The sequence below is a fragment of the Scyliorhinus torazame genome, chromosome 27 (genome assembly GCF_047496885.1).
Source record: "Scyliorhinus torazame isolate Kashiwa2021f chromosome 27, sScyTor2.1, whole genome shotgun sequence".
NCBI lineage: Eukaryota > Metazoa > Chordata > Chondrichthyes > Carcharhiniformes > Scyliorhinidae > Scyliorhinus > Scyliorhinus torazame.
The window spans coordinates 43,761,528-43,784,252 of NC_092733.1; the positions used below are offsets into that span (position 1 = coordinate 43,761,528).

Sequence of the window (22,725 nt, forward strand, 5' to 3'; positions counted from 1 at the left end):
TCTGTTCTGAATCTTAACACCTCGATCAGTAACCTCTCCTAAGTTCTATTTCCTCTTAACCTTTCTCCTAATTTTCCTTGTCGTTTAACCCATATCTTCATGTAACAACCTGCCGCGTCGCTTACCATTAATGTTTTCACTTCCCGTTTTATTCCTTTTAGTATTCCTGGTCTGATTCACTGAGCTCCCCTCAGTCACTGTACCTTGTACTGTCGCCCTTTTTGATTTTTGACTGTGGCTTCTCTGCCTTACACCTTCCCCCTTACTGCCTTTTGTTTCTGTCCCTGTTTTACTACCTTCCAACTTCCTCCAACGGTTCCCATCCCCCTGCCACATTAGTTTAAACTCTTCCCAACAGCTCTAGCAAACACCCCCCCCCCCCCTAGGACATCGGTTCCAGTCCTGCCCAGGTGCAGACCGTCCGGTTTGTACTGGTCCCCCTCCTCCAGAACCGGTTCCAATGCCCCAGGAATCTGAATCCCTCCCTCTTGCACCATCTCCCGAGCCATGCATTCATCCTATCTATCCTGACATTGCTACTCTGACTAGCTCGTGGCACTGGTAGCAATCCTGAGATTACTACCTTTGAGGTCCTACCTTTTAGTCTAACTCCTAGCTCCCTAAATTCAGCTTGTAGGACCTCGTCCCGTTTTTTACCTATATCGTTGGTGCCTATGTGCACCACGACAGCTGGCTGTTCGCCCTCCCCCCCCCCTCCCCAGAATGTCCTGCAGCCGCTCCGAGACATCCTTGACCCTTGCACCAGGGATGCACCATACCATCCTGGAGTCTCGATTGCGTCCGCAGAACCGCCTGTCTATTCCCCTTACAATTGAGTCCCCTATCACTCTAGCCCTGCCATTCTTCTTCCTGCCCAGCTGTGCAGCAGAGCCAGCCACGGTGCCATGAACCTGGCTGCTGCTGCCTTCCCCTGGTGAGCCATCTCCCTCAACAGTATCTAAAGCGGTATATCTGTTTTGCAGGGAGATGACCGCAGAGGACACCTGCACTGCCTTCCTACTCTTGCTCTGTCTTTTGGTCACCCATTTACTATCTCCCTCAGTACCTTTCACCTGCGGTGTGACCAACTCGCTAAACGTGCTATCCACGACGTCCTCAGCATCGCGGATGCTCGAAAGTGAGTCAATCCGCAGCTCCAGAGCCGTCAAGCGGCCTAACAGGAGCTGCAACTGGACACACTTCTTGCACGTGAAGGAGCCAGGGACAGTGGACGTGGTCAGAGTGAAGCAGAGAGAGGAAGGTGAAGCGGGTGGAGGACAGAGGAACAGAAAGATCCCACTCGGAGAAACAAGCCAAACATCAGTCTCAGCGTCAGAATGAGTTTCAATCTGGACCAGGATGGTTTTCACTCTGAATCAGATCATCTGCACATTTCTCCAAAAGAAACACCTTTCACACATTGTGGTCAAGCAGTTACAGATTTATTGAGCACACACTTCATGCAATAACATTGAAACACCCGCTGAACCGATCAGCCCACATGTGATGGTGAGGAACTCCGACATGTTACACTTCCCAGCTGAATATTCAGTGAAACAAACTCTCCACAATCCAGATCCTCAGGACAGTCGACTGCTTCATTCGAGACCTTTTTGACCCCAGGTTTGTGTCTGTGAAAGTCCATTAATGGGAAGCTCACAGACCTGATTGTGTGACAGAAACAAGAGAAAACCCAGCGAGCTGTAAATGCAGAGCCGGTCAGGCAGTAACTGTGGAGAGAATCCCAGTTACTCTTTCAGGGTCAGGAGCCAAAGCATTGAGCTGAAACATGATCTGGGGTTTCTCCACAGCCGCTGCCTGACTAGCTGAGAGTTCAGTGTCTGCAGGAGTTTCCCTGATATTAGTCCTGACCATGTCTCGCTCACACCAGCGGTTTGCCAGCTTCACGCTGCAGAGTTGTGACCAACAGGACATTTTCACCGGGTCTATTGGTTGACACGAGTGAAGGTGGGAACACATTGCTCTCTGCTCCATCAGGAATATCGCTCCTCCAGATAAGGAGCATCTGATTGGACCCACCACATATCGGAAAAGCTGATTCCCTCCCTTGTTTCATTGAGCTCCTGGGATCAGTTATCAAATATTTCACTTTGCTCAACAGAATGTGTTTCTGTGAAGGAAACAAGAACGCTGGATTTTATTCTGTCCCAACAACACCATTGTCGAGGAACCCTGAGGGAATGGATGATCTCTACCCAGAGATTGTGCTGGGATTCACTGTTGTCTGGACACCCATTCCCGGTGCTGACAAATCTCGGAATTCAGCAACTGGACACAGATCTTTATAAAATCCTCTCGTTAAGCAGAAGGTTAAAAAGGGTCATTTGGGGTCAGTCTCTGTCCCACAGCCCAGTGGTCAGGACTTCCAAATGGAGGTTATACTTCCCTATTCCACAAAGCCAAAACTAAAAGCTCCCACATTCCCTAATATGAAGAAGAATCAATCGCAATGTAAGATTAACACACAGCGAGCGATTAACCCTTTGCTCGCTGCGTCACGCTGTAAGGCAGGGCTATTACTGAGCGAAGCTGTAAACACACAGGTGACCAGGTGCTCACTGGTACGATCCATCACCGTCAATCTTCTGGAGCAGCCACAGCCCAGAGCTAACTTTCTCCCAGACTCAAATGAAGCTTCAGGTCCGGGAATCGTTCCCTGAACGACAACTGCAGCTACATCGCAGACAGGAGACATGGTTAATATTGCAGTGAGGGAGGGGGGGGAGACATGGTTAATATTGCAGTGAGGGGGGGGGGGGGACATGGTTAATATTGCAGTGAGGGGGGGGAGACATGGTTAATATTGCAGTGAGGGGGGAGACATGGTTAATATTGCAGTGAGGGGGGGGGGAGACATGGTTAATATTGCAGTGAGGGGGGGGGAGACATGGTTAATATTGCAGTGAGGGGGGGGGGAGACATGGTTAATATTGCAGTGAGGGGGGGAGACATGGTTAATATTGCAGTGAGGGGGGGGGGAGACATGGTTAATATTGCAGTGAGGGGGGGGCGAGACATGGTTAATATTGCAGTGAAGGGGGGCATGGTTAATATTGCAGTGAGGGGGGGGAGACATGGTTAATATTGCAGTGAGGGGGGGGGGAGACATGGTTAATATTGCAGTGAGGGGGGGGGAGACATGGTTAATATTGCAGTGAGGGGCGGGAGAAATGGTTAATATTGCAGTGAGGGGGGGGAGACATGGTTAATATTGCAGTGAGGGGGGGGGAGAAATGGTTAATATTGCAGTGAGGGGGGGGGGAGACATGGTTAATATTGCAGTGAGGGGGGGGAGAAATGGTTAATATTGCAGTGAGGGGGGGGAGACATGGTTAATATTGCAGTGAGGGGGGGAGACATGGTTAATATTGCAGTGAGGGGGGGGGGAGAAATGGTTAATATTGCAGTGAGGGGGGGGGAGACATGGTTAATATTGCAGTGAGGGGGGGGGGAGACATGGTTAATATTGCAGTGAGGGGGGGGAGACATGGTTAATATTGCAGTGAGGGGGGGGGAGACATGGTTAATATTGCAGTGAGGGGGGGGAGACATGGTTAATATTGCAGTGAGGGGGGGGGAGACATGGTTAATATTGCAGTGAGGGGGGGGAGACATGGTTAATATTGCAGTGAGGGGGGGAGACATGGTTAATATTGCAGTGAGGGGGGAGAAATGGTTAATATTGCAGTGAGGGGGGGGAGAAATGGTTAATATTGCAGTGAGGGGGGGGAGAAATGGTTAATATTGCAGTGAGAGGGGGAGAAATGGTTAATATTGCAGTGAGAGGGGGGGGAGACATGGTTAATATTACAGTGAGGGGGGGGAGACATGGTTAATATTGCAGTGAGGGGGGGGGGAGACATGGTTAATATTACAGTGAGGGGGGGAGAAATGGTTAATATTGCAGTGAGGGGGGGAGACATGGTTAATATTACAGTGAGGGGGGGGGAGACATGGTTAATATTGCAGTGAGGGGGGGGGAGACATGGTTAATATTGCAGTGAGGGGGGAGAAATGGTTAATATTGCAGTGAGGGGGGGAGAAATGGTTAATATTGCAGTGAGAGGGGGAGAAATGGTTAATATTGCAGTGAGGGGGGGGGGAGACATGGTTAATATTACAGTGAGGGGGGGGAGAGACATGGTTAATATTGCAGTGAGGGGGGGGGGAGACATGGTTAATATTGCAGTGAGGGGGGGGAGACATGGTTAATATTGCAGTGAGGGGGGGGGGAGACATGGTTAATATTGCAGTGAGGGGGGAGACATGGTTAATATTGCAGTGAGGGGGGAGACATGGTTAATATTGCAGTGAGGGGGGAGAAATGGTTAATATTGCAGTGAGGGGGGGGAGACATGGTTAATATTGCAGTGAGGGGGGGGAGACATGGTTAATATTGCAGTGAGGGGGGGGAGACATGGTTAATATCGCAGTGAGGGGGGGGACATGGTTAATATTGCAGTGAGGGGGGGAGACATGGTTAATATTGCAGTGAGGGGGGAGACATGGTTAATATTGCAGTGAGGGGGGGGCATGGTTAATATTGCAGTGAGGGGGGGGGACATGGTTAATATTGCAGTGAGGGGGGGGAGACATGGTTAATATTGCAGTGAGGGGGGGGGAGACATGGTTAATATCGCAGTGAGGGGGGAGACATGGTTAATATTGCAGTGAGGGGGGGGGAGACATGGTTAATATTGCAGTGAGGGGGGGGGGAGACATGGTTAATATTGCAGTGAGGGGGGGAGACATGGTTAATATTGCAGTGAGGGGGGGGAGACATGGTTAATATTGCAGTGAGGGGGGGGAGACATGGTTAATATTGCAGTGAGGGGGGGAGACATGGTTAATATTGCAGTGAGGGGGGGGGAGACATGGTTAATATTGCAGTGAGGGGGGGGAGACATGGTTAATATTGCAGTGAGGGGGGGGAGACATGGTTAATATTGCAGTGAGGGGGGAGAAATGGTTAATATTGCAGTGAGGGGGGGGAGAAATGGTTAATATTGCAGTGAGGGGGGGAGAAATGGTTAATATTGCAGTGAGGGGGGGGAGAAATGGTTAATATTGCAGTGAGAGGGGGAGAAATGGTTAATATTGCAGTGAGAGGGGGGGGAGACATGGTTAATATTACAGTGAGGGGGGGGAGACATGGTTAATATTGCAGTGAGGGGGGGGGAGACATGGTTAATATTACAGTGAGGGGGGGAGAAATGGTTAATATTGCAGTGAGGGGGGGGAGACATGGTTAATATTACAGTGAGGGGGGGGGAGACATGGTTAATATTGCAGTGAGGGGGGGGAGACATGGTTAATATTGCAGTGAGGGGGGAGAAATGGTTAATATTGCAGTGAGGGGGGGAGAAATGGTTAATATTGCAGTGAGAGGGGGAGAAATGGTTAATATTGCAGTGAGGGGGGGGGAGACATGGTTAATATTACAGTGAGGGGGGGGGAGACATGGTTAATATTGCAGTGAGGGGGGGGGGGAGACATGGTTAATATTGCAGTGAGGGGGGGAGACATGGTTAATATTGCAGTGAGGGGGGGGGGGAGACATGGTTAATATTGCAGTGAGGGGGGGAGACATGGTTAATATTGCAGTGAGGGGGGAGACATGGTTAATATTGCAGTGAGGGGGGAGAAATGGTTAATATTGCAGTGAGGGGGGGGAGACATGGTTAATATTGCAGTGAGGGGGGGGAGACATGGTTAATATTGCAGTGAGGGGGGAGACATGGTTAATATTGCAGTGAGGGGGGGGGGCATGGTTAATATTGCAGTGAGGGGGGGGGACATGGTTAATATTGCAGTGAGGGGGGGGAGACATGGTTAATATTGCAGTGAGGGGGGGGGAGACATGGTTAATATCGCAGTGAGGGGGGGAGACATGGTTAATATTGCAGTGAGGGGGGGGGGAGACATGGTTAATATTGCAGTGAGGGGGGGGAGACATGGTTAATATTGCAGTGAAGGGGGGAGACATGGTTAATATTGCTGTGAGGGGGGGAGACATGGTTAATATTGCAGTGAGGGGGGGGAGACATGGTTAATATTGCAGTGAGGGGGGGGAGACATGGTTAATATTGCAGTGAGGGGGGAGACATGGTTCATATTGCAGTGAGAGGGGGGAGACATGGTTAATATTGCAGTGAGGGGGGGAGACATGGTTGATATTGCAGTGAGGGGGGGAGACATGGTTGATATTGCAGTGAGGGGGGGGGGTAGAGTTTGGGGACAAAAAGTCACCTTCACTGCCAATCACTGGCTGGAACGGCTCAGGGTGTGAGGAACGGGGGAATTTGCTGCCAATGGGCGAAATTCTCCCCCAACGGCGCGATGTCCGCCGACTGGCGCCAAAACCGGCGCCAATCTTAAAGGTGCGGAATGCACCGCATCTTTGGGGGCCGAGCCCCAACATTGAGGGGCTAGGCCGGCGCCGGAGGGATTTCCGCCCCGCCAGCTGGCGCGGAAATGGCGTTTGGTGCCCCGCCAACTGGCGCGGAAATGCGGCGCATGCGCGGGAGCGTTAGCGGCCGCTGAGTTTCCCACGCATGCGCAGTGGAGGGAGTCTCTTCCGCCTCCGCCATGGTGGAGACTGTGGCGGATGCGGAAGGGAAAGATACAGGGACAGAGGGAGTGAGAGAGAGAGAGAGCGGGGGAAAGATACAGGGACAGAGAGAGGGAAAGGGAACGATACAGAGGCAGAGAGAGAGAGCGAGGGAAAGATACAGAGAGAGAGAATGAGGGAAAGATACAGAGACCGAGAGAGAGAGGGAGGGAAAGATACAGAGACAGAGAGAGAGAGCGAGGGAAAGATACAGAGACAGAGAGAGGGAGAGGGAAAGATGATGAGATAGAGAGAGAGAGAGCGAGGGAAAGATAAAGAGACAGAGAGAGAGAGGGAGAGGGAAAGATGCTGAGACAGAGAGAGAGAGGGCGGGAAAGATACAGAGACAGAGAGAGAGGGAAAGACACAGAGACAGAGAGAGAGAGTGAGGGAAGGATACAGAGACAGAGAGCGAGGGAAAGATGCAGAGACAGAGAGAGAGGGAGGGAAAGATATAGAGACAGAGAGAGAGAGAGGGAGAGGGAAAGATACAGACAGAGAGAGAGAGCAAGGGAAAGATACAGAGAGAGTGTGAGGGAAAGATACAGAGAGAGAGAGAGAGAGAGCGAGGGAAAGATACAGAGACAGAGAGAGAGAGAGCGAGGGAAAGATACAGAGACAGAGAGAGAGCGAGGGAAAGATACAGAGACAGAGAGAGAGAGAGCGAGGGAAAGATACAGAGACAGAGAGAGAGGGGGAGGGAAAGATGCTGAGACAGAGAGAGAGAGAGCGAGGGAAAGATACAGAGACAGAGAGAGAGGGGGAGGGAAAGATACAGAGAGAGGTGATCTCGGGGACAGCAGTGCAATGTGAGTCTGCCCCTTGTATGAGGAGATCGGCCCAATGGGACTGGACTGTGACAAAGCCCCTGCTTCAGCGACACTGTCGAGGCTCAGACACCAAGACAGGAACAGGAGGAGGCCATTCAGCCCATTGAACCTGTTCCGTGGGACAGGAGGGTTGTCTGGGTGATAGGAGGGTGGCCAGAGGGGGGGTGGAGCTGCTGTATGTGAGGTGACGGCTCCTGATCTCTGAATCCAGACAGTGAGAGGCAGGTGTTGGTGTCAATATTGAATCTCGAAACAGTTTCTCACCTCCAGAATGATTTTCTGCATCGAGTCAGGATCAAAGTCTCCCAGCAATGTGATCACCAGTTGAAACTGTTTGCCACCCATTCCTAAAGACAACAATCACAGCTTTAGAAGGTTAAACTCACTGAGCCCAGCTCCCAGGAGGCACTGGGGCCTGGCCATTCTTCCCTCTATTTCATGTTTCCCCCTCAATGTTACCATTGCCTCTTTCCTCTCCCGTACCAGCCTCCCGGAGCAGGCGCCGGGATGTGGCGACTAGGGGCTTTTCACAGTAACTTCATTTGAAGCCTACTTGTCACAATAAGCGATTTTCATTTCATTTTTTCATTTCACACCATATCTGGTTCACACTCTCTCTATCTCGATATAGTTTCTACTTTCTACTCTCTGTGTCACATCCTCCCAACTCCTGTCCAAACTAATAAAAACATCAGGAATATGAGCGAGATCATCGAGTCCATCAGGACGGCTCTGCCTAATCAGGGCTGGTCATTGTGGATCTAACACCACTTTCCTGTCTTCCCGATAATCCTCGTCAATCCAAAATCTGTACCTCGCCTGTCACTCTTTGTTCCTCCTTCAATTGCTGTTGCTCTCGCCCTCCTCCCTGTCACAGGAGAGAGAGAGATGCAGCAAGATAGAGAGAATGTGTGTGAGAGAGAGATACAGCAAGATAGAGAGAATGTGTGTGAGAGAGAGAGATACAGCAAGATAGAGAGAATGTGTGAGAGAGAGAGAGAGATACAGCAAGATAGAGACAATGTGTGAGAGAGAAATACAGCAAGATAGAGAGAATGTGTGAGAGAGAAATACAGCAAGATAGAGAGAATGTGTGAGAGAGAGAGAGAGATACAGCAAGATAGAGACAATGTGTGAGAGAGAAATACAGCAAGATAGAGAGAATGTGTGAGAGAGAGAGATACAGCAAGATAGAGAGAATGTGTGAGAGAGAGAAATACAGCAAGATAGAGAGAATGTGTGTGAGAGATACAGCAAGATAGAGAGAATGTGTGTGAGAGAGAGAGATACAGCAAGATAGAGAGAATGTGTGTGAGAGAGAGAGATACAGCAAGATAGAGAGAATGTGTGTGAGAGAGAGAGATACAGCAAGATAGAGAGAATGTGTGTGAGAGAGAGATACAGCAAGATAGAGAGAATGTGTGTGAGAGATACAGCAAGATAGAGAGAATGTGTGTGAGAGAGAGAGATACAGCAAGATAGAGAGAATGTGTGAGAGAGAGAGAGATACAGCAAGATAGAGAGAATGTGTGTGAGAGATACAGCAAGATAGAGAGAATGTGTGTGAGAGAGAGAGATACAGCAAGATGGAGAGAATGTGTGTGAGAGAGATACAGCAAGATAGAGAGAATGTGTGAGAGAGATACAGCAAGATAGAGAGAATGTGTGTGAGAGAGAGAGATACAGCAAGATAGAGAGTATGTGTGAGAGAGAGAAATACAGCAAGATAGAGAGAATGTGTGAGAGAGAGAGAGATACAGCAAGATAGAGAGAATGTGTGAGAGAGAGAAATACAGCAAGATAGAGAGAATGTGTGTGAGAGAGAGATACAGCAAGATAGAGAGTATGTGTATGAGAGAGAGAGATACAGCAAGATAGAGAGAATGTGAGAGAGAGAGAGATACAGCAAGATAGAGAGAATGTGTGTGAGAGAGAGAGATACAGCAAGATAGAGAGAATGTGTGTGAGAGAGAGAGAAATACAGCAAGATAGAGAGAATGTGTGAGAGAGAGAGAAATACAGCAAGATAGAGAGTATGTGTGTGAGAGAGAGAGATACAGCAAGATAGAGAGAATGTGTGAGAGAGAGAGAGAAATACAGCAAGATAGAGAGAATGTGTGTGTGAGAGCGAGAGACGGCAAGATAGAGAGAATGAATGTGTGAGAGAGAGAAATACAGCAAGATAGAGAGAATGAGTGTGAGAGAGAAATACAGCAGAGAGAATGAATGTGAGAGAAAGATATACAGCAGAGATCGAGAGAATGTGTGTGAAAGAGAGAGATACTCCATCCCACTCCCCTCCCTCACTCACTCCATCCCAGTCCCACTCCTTCACTCACTCCATCCCACTCCCCTCCCTCACTCACTCCATCCCATTCCCTCACTCACTCCCTGCAGAGTAATAAAAGCCACTCTCTCAGTTGGAGATTTGATGATTGCTCCGGGAGTTTTCCGGGTGAAGTTTGAGTTTAAAACCCCTCCGGATGCTGATACCTGGCGATGGTGATGTCGGATTTGGGACAATCATTGAAGATGCAATTTGTGGCAGAGTGGTCTCTGGTGTGGTTGGCACAGTGGTCTCTGGCGTAGGTGGCAGAGTTGGTATGACAGCTTTAACTGGAAATAAGAGACACAAAGGTGGGAGAATGAGTGAGGACAAAATCCCAACATCAAAGCAAAATAAAGAAAGTGCCGGGAATCTGAAGTCATTGCAGAAGCTTCTGGAAAGACCCAGTACATCTGGGAGCATCTGTGGAGCGAGGAACAGAGAGCCTTGCAGATTGAGGAACTGTTGTCATCCGAGGGTCAGAAGCCGACAAGGTTAACTCTGTTCCTGTCCACAGACACTGCCAGACATGCTGAGTATTTTATATTCTTCTCCACAAACACCAAACTCCACTTCAAACCCGAACTAGAATTCAGCAAATGAGAGAGAGGAGGTAAAACAGCCTCCGCTATCATTTAAATGTGACCCCTACCCAGACTGGTCCCCACACGTGACAGTCCACATCCTCCTGACCCCTCAGTAAGCCCCCCACCATGGTATTCCCCAAACCCGACCCCCAGGGCCTCTTTTGTGATCCATGCACTGGGACCCCCAGATCCCTCTGTACCTCAGAGCTCTGCAATCTCGCACCGTTTCCAAAATCAGCTTCCCTTTTATTCTTCCTGCCAAACTGGACACTTTCCCACTTTCCCAAGTTATATCCATTTTCCCCACATTTACCCTCTCGCTGTCCCTTTACACCCTCCTTACGTTCTCTTCACAATTTACTGTCCTTCCTATCATTGTGTCGTCAGCAAAGTTAGTGAGCAGACATTCAGCCCCTTCATCCGAGTCCCTATCTCCATGTTTCTGAAATATCCTCAGTGACTCAGCTTCCACAGGCCTCTGGGATCGAGAATTCCAAACAGTCACAACCCTGGGGTTTTATCATTTTTAAAACCTCTCTCCCCCTCGGCCCTAATTGGCTTCTCCTTATTTGGGGTTTTTGCCCCGTGGTTCAGAATTCGCCGACCAGGGGAACGAGCTCCGCCGCATCGACCCTGTCTCTCCATTTCAGTCTGGTTTAGATTGCAGTGAGAGCTCAGTCAAATTCCCACCTGGATGAAAAGGTTTTCCCTCAAATCCCCTCTAAATCTCCGGCCCCTTACCTTAAATCGCTGCCCCCTGGTTACCCCTCAACTAAGGGGAAAAGTACCTCCCTATCCACCCTGTCCCTGTCCCTCATAATTCTGTCCAAATCGCTCAGCTCCCTCCTCAGCCCTCTCTGCTCCAGAGGAAACATTCCCAGCCGCTCCAGTCTCTCTCGATAGCTGAAACATTGCAGCCTGGGCAACATCCTGGTCAGTCTCCCCTGCACCCTCTCTAATGCACTCACTGCTATAGTGTGGTGACCAGAACTGTACACAATCCTCTAGCTGTGACCTAACCAGCGTTTTATACAGTCCCAGCATAACCTCCCCGCTCTTGTATTCAGTGCCTGGGTTAATAACGGCAGGTATCCCATAGACCTTGTAAACCACCTTCAGGGACATATGGACCTGCACACCCAGATCCCTCTGTGCTTCCTGAGGTCTGTCCTTTAAAAGCACTTGTCTTTGCAGGGGCAGGCCAGTCGATTTCGGCGGGAGAACAGCTGGTGAGTCAGTTTCAGCGGGAGAAGTGCGGAAGTGGTTGCTGGGAGGTAAGTCTGTCCTTTAAAAGCACTTGTCTTTGCAGGGCCAGGCCAGTCGATTTCGGCGGGAGTGGAGCTGGCTGGTTAGTCAATTTCAGCAGGAGCTGAGAGAATTTTTTTTTTTAAATTAGTGTTTTAGGCGGGAACAGGAAGTCGACCCTCGGAAGTCTGGGAAGACCCTCACCAATAAATTCTGGTGGAGAGGAAAGACCGAGTTAGGGAACTGGAGCTGGAGTTGGAAAGACTTCGGATCATTCGGGAGGCAGAAGGGGTCATAGATAGCAGTTTCAGGGAATTAGTTACACCAAAGATTGGAGATAGGTGGGTAACTGTAAGAGGGACTGGGAAAAAACAGTCAGTGCAGGGATCCCCTGCGGTCGTTCCCCTGAGAAACAAGTATACCGCTTTGGATACTTGTGGGGGGGACGACTTACCAGGGGTAAGCCATGGGGTACGGGCCTCTGGCACGGAGTCTGTCCCTGTTGCTCAGAAGGGAAGGGGGGAGAGGAGCAGAGCATTAGTAGTTGGGGACTCTATAGTCAGGGGCACAGATAGGAGATTTTGTGGGAGCGTGAGAGACTCACGTTTGGTATGTTGCCTCCCTGGTGCAAGGGTACGTGATGTCTCGGATCGTGTTTTCCGGGTCCTTAGGGGGGAGGGGGAGCAGCCCCAAGTCGTGGTCCACATTGGCACTAACGACATAGGTAGGATAGGGGACAAGGATGTCAGGCAGGCTTTCAGGGAGCTAGGATGGAAGCTCAGAACTAGAACAAACAGAGTTGTTATCTCTGGGTTGTTGCCCGTGCCACGTGATAGTGAGATGAGGAATAGGGAGAGAGAGCATTTAAACACGTGGCTACAGGGATGGTGCAGGCGGGAGGGATTCAGATTTCTGGATAACTGGGGCTCTTTCTGGGGAAGGTGGGACCTCTACAGACAGGATGGTCTACATCTGAACCTGAGGGGCACAAATATCCTGGGGGGGGAGATTTGTTAGTGCTCTTTGGGGGGTTTTAAACTAATGCAGCAGGGCATGGGAACCTGGATTGTAGTTTTAGGGTAAGGGAGAATGAGAGTATAGAGGTCAGGAGCACAGATTTGACGTCGCAGGAGGGGACCAGTGTTCAGGTAGGTGGTTTGAAGTGTGTCTACTTCAATGCCAGGAGTATACGAAACAAGGTAGGGGAACTGGCAGCATGGGTTGGTACCTGGGACTTCGATGTTGTGGCCATTTCGGAGATATGGATAGAGCAGGGACAGGAATGGATGTTGCAGGTTCCGGGGTTTAGGTGTTTTAGTAAGCTCAGAGAAGGAGGCAAAAGAGGGGGAGGTGTGGCGCTGCTAGTCAAGAGCAGTATTACGGTGGCGGAGAGGATGCTAGATGGGGACTCTTCTTCCGAGGTAGTATGGGCTGAAGTTAGAAACAGGAAAGGAGAGGTCACCCTGTTGGGAGTTTTTTATAGGCCTCCTAATAGTTCTAGGGATGTAGAGGAAAGGATGGCGAAGATGATTCTGGATAAGAGCGAAAGTAACAGGGTAGTTATTATGGGAGACTTTAACTTTCCAAATATTGCTGGAAAAGATATAGTTCGAGTACAATAGATGGGTCGTTTTTTGTACAGTGTGTGCAGGAGGGTTTCCTGAAACAATATGTTGACAGGCCAACAAGAGGCGAGGCAACGTTGGATTTGGTTTTGGGTAATGAACCAGGCCACGTGTTGGATTTGGAGGTAGGAGAGCACTTTGGGGACAGTGACCACAATTCGGTGACGTTTACGTTAATGATGGAAAGGGATAAGTATACACCGCAGGGCAAGAGTTATAGCTGGGGGAAGGGCAATTATGATGCCATTAGACGTGACTTGGGGGGGATAAGGTGGAGAAGTAGGCTGCAAGTGTTGGGCACACTGGATAAGTGGGGCTTGTTCAAGGATCAGCTACTGCGTGTTCTTGATAAGTATGTACCGGTCAGACAGGAAGGAAGGCGTCGAGCGAGGGAACCGTGGTTTACCAAGGAAGTGGAATCTCTTGTTAAGAGGAAGAAGGAGGCCTATGTGAAGATGAGGTGTGAAGTTTCGGTTGGGGCGATGGATAGTGACAAGGTAGCGAGGAAGGATCTAAAGAGAGAGCTAAGACGAGCAAGGAGGGGACATGAGAAGTATTTGGCAGGAAGGATCAAGGAAAACCCAAAAGCTTTCTATAGGTATGTCAGGAATAAGCGAATGACTAGGGAAAGAGTAGGACCAGTCAAGGACAGGGATGGGAAATTGTGTGTGGAGTCTGAAGAGATAGGCGAGATACTAAATGAATATTTTTCGTCAGTATTTACTCAGGAAAAAGATAATGTTGTGGAGGAGAATGCTGAGCCCCAGGCTAATAAAATAGATGGCATTGAGGTACGTAGGGAAGAGGTGTTGGCAATTCTGGACAGGCTGAAAATAGATAAGTCCCCGGGACCTGATGGGATTCATCCTAGGATTCTCGGGGAGGCCAGGGAAGAGATTGCTGGACCATTGGCTTTGATTTTTATGTCATCATTGGCTACAGGAATAGTGCCAGAGGACTGGAGGATAGCAAATGTGGTCCCTTTGTTCAAAAAGGGGAGCAGAGACAACCCCGGCAACTATAGACCGGTGAGCCTCACGTCTGTAGTGGGTAAAGTCTTGGAGGGGATTATAAGAGACAAGATTTATAATCATCTAGATAGGAATAATATGATCAGGGATAGTCAGCATGGCTTTGTGAAGGGTAGATCATGCCTCACAAACCTTATTGAGTTCTTTGAGAAGGTGACTGAACAGGTAGACGAGGGTAGAGCAGTTGATGTGGTGTATATGGATTTCAGCAAAGCGTTTGATAAGGTTCCCCACGGTAGGCTATTGCAAAAAATACGGAGGCTGGGGATTGAGGGTGATTTAGAGATGTGGATCAGAAATTGGCTAGCTGAAAGAAGACAGAGGGTGGTGGTTGATGGGAAATGTTCAGAATGGAGAACAGTCACAAGTGGAGTACCACAAGGATCTGTTCTGGGGCCGTTGTTGTTTGTCATTTTTATCAATGACCTAGAGGAAGGCGCAGAAGGGTGGGTGAGTAAATTTGCAGACGATACTAAAGTCGGTGGTGTTGTCGATAGTGTGGAAGGATGTAGCAGGTTACAAAGGGATATAGATAAGCTGCAGAGCTGGGCTGAGAGGTGGCAAATGGAGTTTAATGTAGAGAAGTGTGAGGTGATTCACTTTGGAAGGAATAACAGGAATGCGGAATATTTGGCTAATGGTAAAGTTCTTGAAAGTGTGGATGAGCAGAGGGATCTAGGTGTCCATGTACATAGATCCCTGAAAGTTGCCACCCAGGTTGATAGGGTTGTGAAGAAGGCCTATGGAGTGTTGGCCTTTATTGGTAGAGGGATTGAGTTCCGGAGTCGGGAGGTCATGTTGCAGCTGTACAGAACTCTGGTACGGCCGCATTTGGAGTATTGCGTACAGTTCTGGTCACCGCATTATAGGAAGGACGTGGAGGCTTTGGAGCGGGTGCAGAGGAGATTTACCAGGATGTTGCCTGGTATGAAGGGAAAATCTTATGAGGAAAGGCTGATGGACTTGAGGTTGTTTTCGTTGGAGAGAAGAAGGTTAAGAGGAGACTTAATAGAGGCATACAAAATGATCAGGGGGTTGGATAGGGTGGACAGTGAGAGCCTTCTCCCGCGGATGGATATGGCTGGCACGAGGGGACATAACTTTAAACTGAGGGGTAATAGATATAGGACAGAGGTCAGAGGTAGGTTCTTTACGCAAAGAGTAGTGAGGCCGTGGAATGCCCTACCTGCTACAGTAGTGAACTCGCCAACATTGAGGGCATTTAAAAGTTTATTGGATAAACATATGGATGATAATGGCATAGTGTAGGTTAGATGGCTTTTGTTTCGGTGCAACATCGTGGGCCGAAGGGCCTGTACTGCGCTGTATTGTTCTATGTTCTATGTTCTTACCATTCATTGTATGTTCCCTTCCCAGCTTAGTCCTCCCAATTGGCATCACCTCGAACTTTTCAGGGTTAAATTCCATTTGCCGCTGTTCTGCCCATCTAACCAGACTGTCCCCTGGCCTAGCAGGATGGGCGTATGAGGAGGATTGAGTCGGTTAGGATTGTCTTCGCTGGAGTGCAGAAGAATAAGGGGGGGCCTCATAGAAACCGATAAAATTCAACCAGGACTGGACAGGGTAGATGCAGGAAGGATGTTCCCGATGGTGGGGGTGAACCAGGGGTCACAGTCTGAGGATACAAAGAACAACATAGCACAGGAACAGGCCCTTCAGCCCTCCAAGCCGATACTAGTCCTGATACCATCCTTGGCCAAAACCAGCACATCCTGGTCCTGCGGCATCGACCATTTTGGACAGAGATGAGGAGAAATACCTTCGCCCGGAGAGTGGTCGGCCTGTGGAATCCGTTACCACAGGAAGTAGTTGAGGCCAAAACATTGGATGTTTTCAAGAAGCAGCTCGATGTCGCTCTGATGCCGAAGGGGATCAAAGGACATGGGGGGGAAGCGGGATTAGGCTATTGAGTTGGGTGATCAGCCACCATCATAATGACGGGCAGAGCAGCTCGAGGGGCCGAATGGCCTCCTCCTGCTCCTATTGTCCAGGTCTCTTTGACCAGCTCATCTATATGGTCTTGTAATCTAAGGCTTTCCTTCTCTCATTCTTCAAAACTGTCACGTCCAGTTTCCTCAATCTCTCTTCATAAGGGACAGTCCCGACATCCCGGGAACAAGTCTGGTGAACCTTCGGTAAACTCCAGCTCTGGGAATAAAATCCTTCCTCAGGTAAGGGAACCAAAACTACACACACTGCTCCAGGTGTGGTCAAACCAGAGTTCCAGAAATTTGGAGCAAGACTTTGCGACTCCTGCACTCAAATTCTCTGGTCATAATGTCTAACATTCCTTTAGCTTCCTAATTGCTCACTGTAAATGCACGCTAGCTCTCAGTGCCTTATTGACGAGGACTCCCAGGTCCCTTTGTCCAGCTACACTTTCTAACCTCTCACCATTTGAGAAATAACCCACACACCTGTTCCTCCCACAAAATGGTCGCCTCACATTTTCTACGATATATTCCATCTCCCATGTTCTTGCCAACTCACCAAATCTGCCCAAATCCCCTTGAAACAGCTTTGCATCTTCCTCACAACTCACATTCCCACTCACGTTGTGCCTTCCACAATCTTGGAAAGGTGACATTGATCTATATTGTGAACAGCTGGGGCCCTGAGTACTGATCCTAGTGGGCCCCACTCGTCAGAGGCTGTCACTGTCAGAATGGGCCCTTTATTCCCGCTCTCTGTTTTCTGCCTGTTAACCAGTCCTGAGCCTGTGTCAGTATCTTGTCTCCTATCCCATTGCTATAGTTTGGAACCAACCTCCTGTTGGTGAGTTCATCAAAAGCTTTATGAAAATACAGGGGACGGGATTCTCCGAGCCCCCGCCGAGTCGGAGAATTGCCGGGGACAGGAGTGAATCCCGCCCCCGGCTGCTGCCGAATTCTCCGGCCCCCTAAAAATCCCGGGGAGGAGAGGGCGAGTGCCGGGGAGGAGAGGGCGAGTGCCGGGGAGGAGAGGGCGAGTGCCGGGGAGGAGAGGGCGAGTGCCGGGGAGGAGGGGGCGAGTGCCGGGGAGGAGGGGGCGAGTGCCGGGGAGAGAGGGCGAGTGCCGGGGAGGAGGGGGCGAGTGCAGGGGTGTAGAGGGCGAGTGCCGGGTGGGAGAGGGCGAGTGCTGGGGAGGAGTGGGCGAGTGCCGGGGGGGTTAGAGCGAGTGCCGGGGAGGAGGGGGGCGAGTGCCGGGGAGGAGAGGGTGAGTGCCGGGAAGGAGGGGGCGAGTGCCGGGGAGGAGGGGGCGAGTGCCGGAGAGGAGAGGGCGAGTGCCGGGGAGGGGGGGGGCGAATGCAGGGGAGGAGGGGGCGAGTGCCGGGGAGGAGAGGGCGAGTGCCGGGGAGGAGAGGGCGAGTGCCGGGGAGGAGAGGGCGAGTGCCAGGGAGGAGAGGGCGAGTGCCGGGGAGGAGAGAGCGAGTGCCGGGGAGGAGGGGGCGAGTGCCGGGGAGGAGGGGGTGAGTGCCGGGGAGGAGGGGGCGAGTGCCGGTGAGGAGGGGGCGAGTGCCGGGGAGGAGAGGGCGAGTGCCGGGGAGGAGAGGGCGAGTGCCGGGGAGGAGAGGGCGAGTGCCAGGGAGGAGAGGGCGAGTGCCGGGGAGGAGAGAGCGAGTGCCGGGGAGGAGGGGGCGAGTGCCGGGGAGGAGAGGGTGAGTGCCGGGGAGGAGGGGGCGAGTGCCGGGGGGAGAGGGCGAGTGCCGGGGGGAGAGGGCGAGTGCCGGGGGGAGAGGGCGAGTGCCGGGGGGAGAGGGCGAGTGCCGGGGAGGTGAGGGCGGTGTGACCCGTGGAGGAGGGGGCGAACGCAGGGGAGGAGGGGGTGAGTGCCGGGGAGGGGTGGGCGAGTGCCGGGGAGGAGGGGGCGAGTGCCGGGGAGGAGAGGGCGAGTGCCGGGGAGGAGAGGGCGAGTGCCGGGGAGGAGAGGGCGAGTGCTAGGGAGGAGAAGGCGAGTGTCAGGGAGGAGGGGGCGAGTGCCGGGGTGGAGTGGGCGAGTGCCGGGGAGGAGAGGGCGAGTGCCGGGGAGGAGAGGGCGAGTGCCGGGGTGGAGTGGGCGAGTGCCGGGGTGGAGTGGGCGAGTGCCGGGTGGGAGAGGGCGAGTGCCGGGGAGGGGTGGGCGAGTGCCGGGGAGGAGTGGGCTAGTCCCAGGGAGTAGAGGGCGAGTGCCGGGGAGGAGAGAGCGAGTGCCGGGGTGGAGTGGGCGAGTGCCGGGGAGGTGAGGGTGAGTGCCGGGAAGGAGAGGGCTAGTCCCAGGGAGTAGAGGGCGAGTGCCGGGGGGGTTAGAGCGAGTGCCGGGGAGGAGGGGGGCGAGTGCCGGGGAGGAGAGGGTGAGTGCCGGGAAGGAGGGGGCGAGTGCCGGGGAGGAGGGGGCGAGTGCCGGAGAGGAGAGGGCGAGTGCCGGAGAGGAGAGGGCGAGTGCAGGGGAGGAGGGGGCGAGTGCCGGGGAGGAGAGGGCGAGTGCCGGGGTGGAGAGGGCGAGTGCCGGGGAGGAGAGGGCGAGTGCCAGGGAGGAGAGGGCGAGTGCCGGGGAGGAGAGAGCGAGTGCCGGGGAGGAGGGGGCGAGTGCCGGGGAGGAGAGGGTGAGTGCCGGGGAGGAGGGGGCGAGTGTCGGTGAGGAGGGGGCGAGTGCCGGGGGTTGGATGTGTGCCGGGGAGGAGGGGGCGAGTGCCGGGGGGAGAGGGCGAGTGCCGGGGGGAGAGGGCGAGTGCCGGGGGGAGAGGGCGAGTGCCGGGGGGAGAGGGCGAGTGCCGGGGAGGGGAGGGCGGTGTGACCCGTGGAGGAGGGGGCGAACGCAGGGGAGGAGGGGGTGAGTGCCGGGGAGGGGTGGGCGAGTGCCGGGGAGGAGGGGGCGAGTGCCGGGGAGGAGAGGGCGAGTGCCGGGGAGGAGAGGGCGAGTGCCGGGGAGGAGAGGGCGAGTGCTGGGGAGGAGAAGGCGAGTGTCAGGGAGGAGGGGGCGAGTGCCGGGGTGGAGTGGGCGAGTGCCGGGGAGGAGAGGGCGAGTGCCGGGGAGGAGAGGGCGAGTGCCGGGGTGGAGTGGGCGAGTGCCGGGGTGGAGTGGGCGAGTGCCGGGTGGGAGAGGGCGAGTGCCGGGGAGGGGTGGGCGAGTGCCGGGGAGGAGTGGGCGAGTGCCGGGGAGGAGAGGGCGAGTCCCGGGGAGGAGAGGGCTAGTCCCAGGGAGTAGAGGGCGAGTGCCGGGGAGGAGAGGGCGAGTGCCGGGGTGGAGTGGGCGAGTGCCGGGGTGGAGTGGCCGAGTGCCGGGGAGGAGAGGGCGAGTGCCGGGGAGGAGAAGGCGAGTGCCGGGGAGGAGAGTGCGAGTGCCGGGGAGGAGAGGGCGAGTGCTGGGGAGGAGAAGGCGAGTGCCGGGGAGGAGAGTGCGATTGCCGGGGAGGAGAGGGCGAGTGCTGGGGAGGAGAAGGCGAGTGTCGGGGAGGAGAAGGCGAGTGTCAGGGAGGAGGGGGCGAGTGTCGGGGTGGAGTGGGCGAGTGCCGGGGTGGAGTGGGCGAGTGCCGGAGATGAGAGGGCGAGTGCCGGGGAGGGGTGGGCGAGTGCCGGGGAGGAGATGGCGAGTCCCGGGGAGGAGAGGGCGAGTGCCGGGGAGGAGAGGGCGAGTGCCGGGGTGGAGTGGGCGAGTGCCGGGGTGGAGTGGGCGAGTGCCGGGGTGGAGTGGGCGAGTGCCTGTGAGGAGAGGGCGAGTGCCGGGGAGGAGAGGGCGAGTGCCGGGGAGGAGAAGGCGAGTGCCGGGGAGGAGAGGGCGAGTGCCGGGGAGGAGAGGGCGAGTGCCGGGGAGGAGAGGGCGAGTGCCGGGGAGGAGAGGTCGAGTGCTGGGGAGGAGAAGGCGAGTGTCAGGGAGGAGGGGGCGAGTGCTGTGGAGGAGAGGGCGAGTGCTGGAGGGAGAGGGCGAGTGCCGGGGAGAGGGGGAGCGTGCAGGGGGGAGAGGGCGAGTGCCAGGGAGGAGAAGGCGAGTGCCGGGGGGAGAGGGCGAGTGCCAGGGAGGAGATGGCGACTGGCGGGGAGGAGGGGGCGAGTGTCGGGGAGGAGAGGGCGAGTGCCGGGGAGGAGAGGGCGAGTGTCGGGGTGGAGTGGGCGAGAGCAGTGGAGGAGAGGGCGAGTGCCGGGGAGGAGAGTGCGAGTGCCGGGGAGGAGAGTGCGAGTGCTGGGGAGGAGAAGGCGAGTGTCGGGGAGGAGAAGGCGAGTGTCGGGGAGGAGGGGGTGATTGCCGGGGTGGAGTGGGCGAGTGCCGGGGATGAGTGGGCGAGTGCCGGGGAGGGGTGGGCGAGTGCCGGGGAGGAGAGGGCGAGTCCCGGGGAGGAGAGGGCGAGTGCCGGGGAGGAGAGGGCGAGTGCCGGGGTGGAGTGGGCGAGTGCCGGGGTGGACTGGGCGAGTTCCGGGGAGGAGAGGGCGAGAGCCGGGGAGGAGAGGGCGAGTGCCGGGGAGGAGAGGGCGAGTGCCGGGGAGGAGAGGGCGAGTGCTGGGGAGGAGAGGGCGAGTGCCGGGGAGGAGAGGGCGAGTGCTGGGGAGGAGAAGGCGAGTGTCAGGGAGGAGGGGGCGAGTGCCGGGGTGGAGTGGGCGAGTGCCGGGGAGGAGAGGGCGAGTGCCGGGGAGGAGAGGGCGAGTGCCGGGGTGGAGTGGGCGAGTGCCGGGGTGGAGTGGGCGAGTGCCGGGTGGGAGAGGGCGAGTGCCGGGGAGGGGTGGGCGAGTGCCGGGGAGGAGTGGGCGAGTGCCGGGGAGGAGAGGGCGAGTCCCGGGGAGGAGAGGGCTAGTCCCAGGGAGTAGAGGGCGAGTGCCGGGGAGGAGAGGGCGAGTGCCGGGGTGGAGTGGGCGAGTGCCGGGGTGGAGTGGCCGAGTGCCGGGGAGGAGAGGGCGAGTGCCGGGGAGGAGAAGGCGAGTGCCGGGGAGGAGAGTGCGAGTGCCGGGGAGGAGAGGGCGAGTGCTGGGGAGGAGAAGGCGAGTGCCGGGGAGGAGAGTGCGATTGCCGGGGAGGAGAGGGCGAGTGCTGGGGAGGAGAAGGCGAGTGTCGGGGAGGAGAAGGCGAGTGTCAGGGAGGAGGGGGCGAGTGTCGGGGTGGAGTGGGCGAGTGCCGGGGTGGAGTGGGCGAGTGCCGGAGATGAGAGGGCGAGTGCCGGGGAGGGGTGGGCGAGTGCCGGGGAGGAGATGGCGAGTCCCGGGGAGGAGAGGGCGAGTGCCGGGGAGGAGAGGGCGAGTGCCGGGGTGGAGTGGGCGAGTGCCGGGGTGGAGTGGGCGAGTGCCGGGGTGGAGTGGGCGAGTGCCTGTGAGGAGAGGGCGAGTGCCGGGGAGGAGAGGGCGAGTGCCGGGGAGGAGAAGGCGAGTGCCGGGGAGGAGAGGGCGAGTGCCGGGGAGGAGAGGGCGAGTGCCGGGGAGGAGAGGGCGAGTGCCGGGGAGGAGAGGTCGAGTGCTGGGGAGGAGAAGGCGAGTGTCAGGGAGGAGGGGGCGAGTGCTGTGGAGGAGAGGGCGAGTGCTGGAGGGAGAGGGCGAGTGCCGGGGAGAGGGGGAGCGTGCAGGGGGGAGAGGGCGAGTGCCAGGGAGGAGAAGGCGAGTGCCGGGGGGAGAGGGCGAGTGCCAGGGAGGAGATGGCGACTGGCGGGGAGGAGGGGGCGAGTGTCGGGGAGGAGAGGGCGAGTGCCGGGGAGGAGAGGGCGAGTGTCGGGGTGGAGTGGGCGAGAGCAGTGGAGGAGAGGGCGAGTGCCGGGGAGGAGAGTGCGAGTGCCGGGGAGGAGAGTGCGAGTGCTGGGGAGGAGAAGGCGAGTGTCGGGGAGGAGAAGGCGAGTGTCGGGGAGGAGGGGGTGATTGCCGGGGTGGAGTGGGCGAGTGCCGGGGATGACTGGGCGAGTGCCGGGGAGGGGTGGGCGAGTGCCGGGGAGGAGAGGGCGAGTCCCGGGGAGGAGAGGGCGAGTGCCGGGGAGGAGAGGGCGAGTGCCGGGGTGGAGTGGGCGAGTGCCGGGGTGGAGAAGGCGAGTGTCAGGGAGGAGGGGGCGAGTGCCGGGGTGGAGTGGGCGAGTGCCGGGGTGGAGTGGGCGAGTGCCGCGGAGGAGAGGGCGAGTGCCGCGGAGGAGAGGGCGAGTGCCGGGGTGCAGTGGGCGAGTGCCGGGGTGGAGTGGGCGAGTGCCGGGAGGAGAGGGCGAGTGCCGGGGAGGGGTGGGCGAGTGCCGGGGAGGAGTGGGCGAGTGCCGGGGAGGAGAGGGCGAGTCCCGGGGAGGAGAGGGCTAGTCCCAGGGAGTAGAGGGCGAGTGCCGGGGAGGAGAGGGCGAGTGCCGGGGTGGAGTGGGCGAGTGCCGGGGTGGAGTGGCCGAGTGCCGGGGAGGAGAGGGCGAGTGCCGGGGAGGAGAGGGCGAGAGCCGGGAGGAGAGTGCGAGTGCCTGGGAGGAGAGTGCGAGCGGCGGGGAGAGGGGGAGCGTGCAGGGGGGAGAGGGCGAGTGTCGGGGAGGAGGG

The 22,725-nt window shown here is 55.5% G+C and overlaps 1 protein-coding gene across 5 annotated transcripts in view; it reads right to left on the reverse strand.

The window, feature by feature from the left end:
- Nucleotides 1-1,420: 1,420 nt before the first annotated feature.
- LOC140403374 (pancreatic secretory granule membrane major glycoprotein GP2-like) overlaps nt 1,421-22,725 on the reverse strand; it is a 198,459-nt gene continuing 177,154 nt past the window's right edge. For all 5 annotated transcript variants that reach the window (XM_072491296.1, XM_072491295.1, XM_072491297.1 and 2 more), the window contains 3 exons: nt 9,955-10,077; nt 7,726-7,808; nt 1,421-2,694 (listed from right to left, as the gene is read on the reverse strand). In XM_072491296.1, the coding sequence (XP_072347397.1) occupies nt 2,629-2,694; nt 7,726-7,808; nt 9,955-10,077 (272 nt within the window). In that variant the 3' untranslated portion in view covers nt 1,421-2,628. The remainder of the gene's footprint in view (nt 2,695-7,725; nt 7,809-9,954; nt 10,078-22,725) is intronic.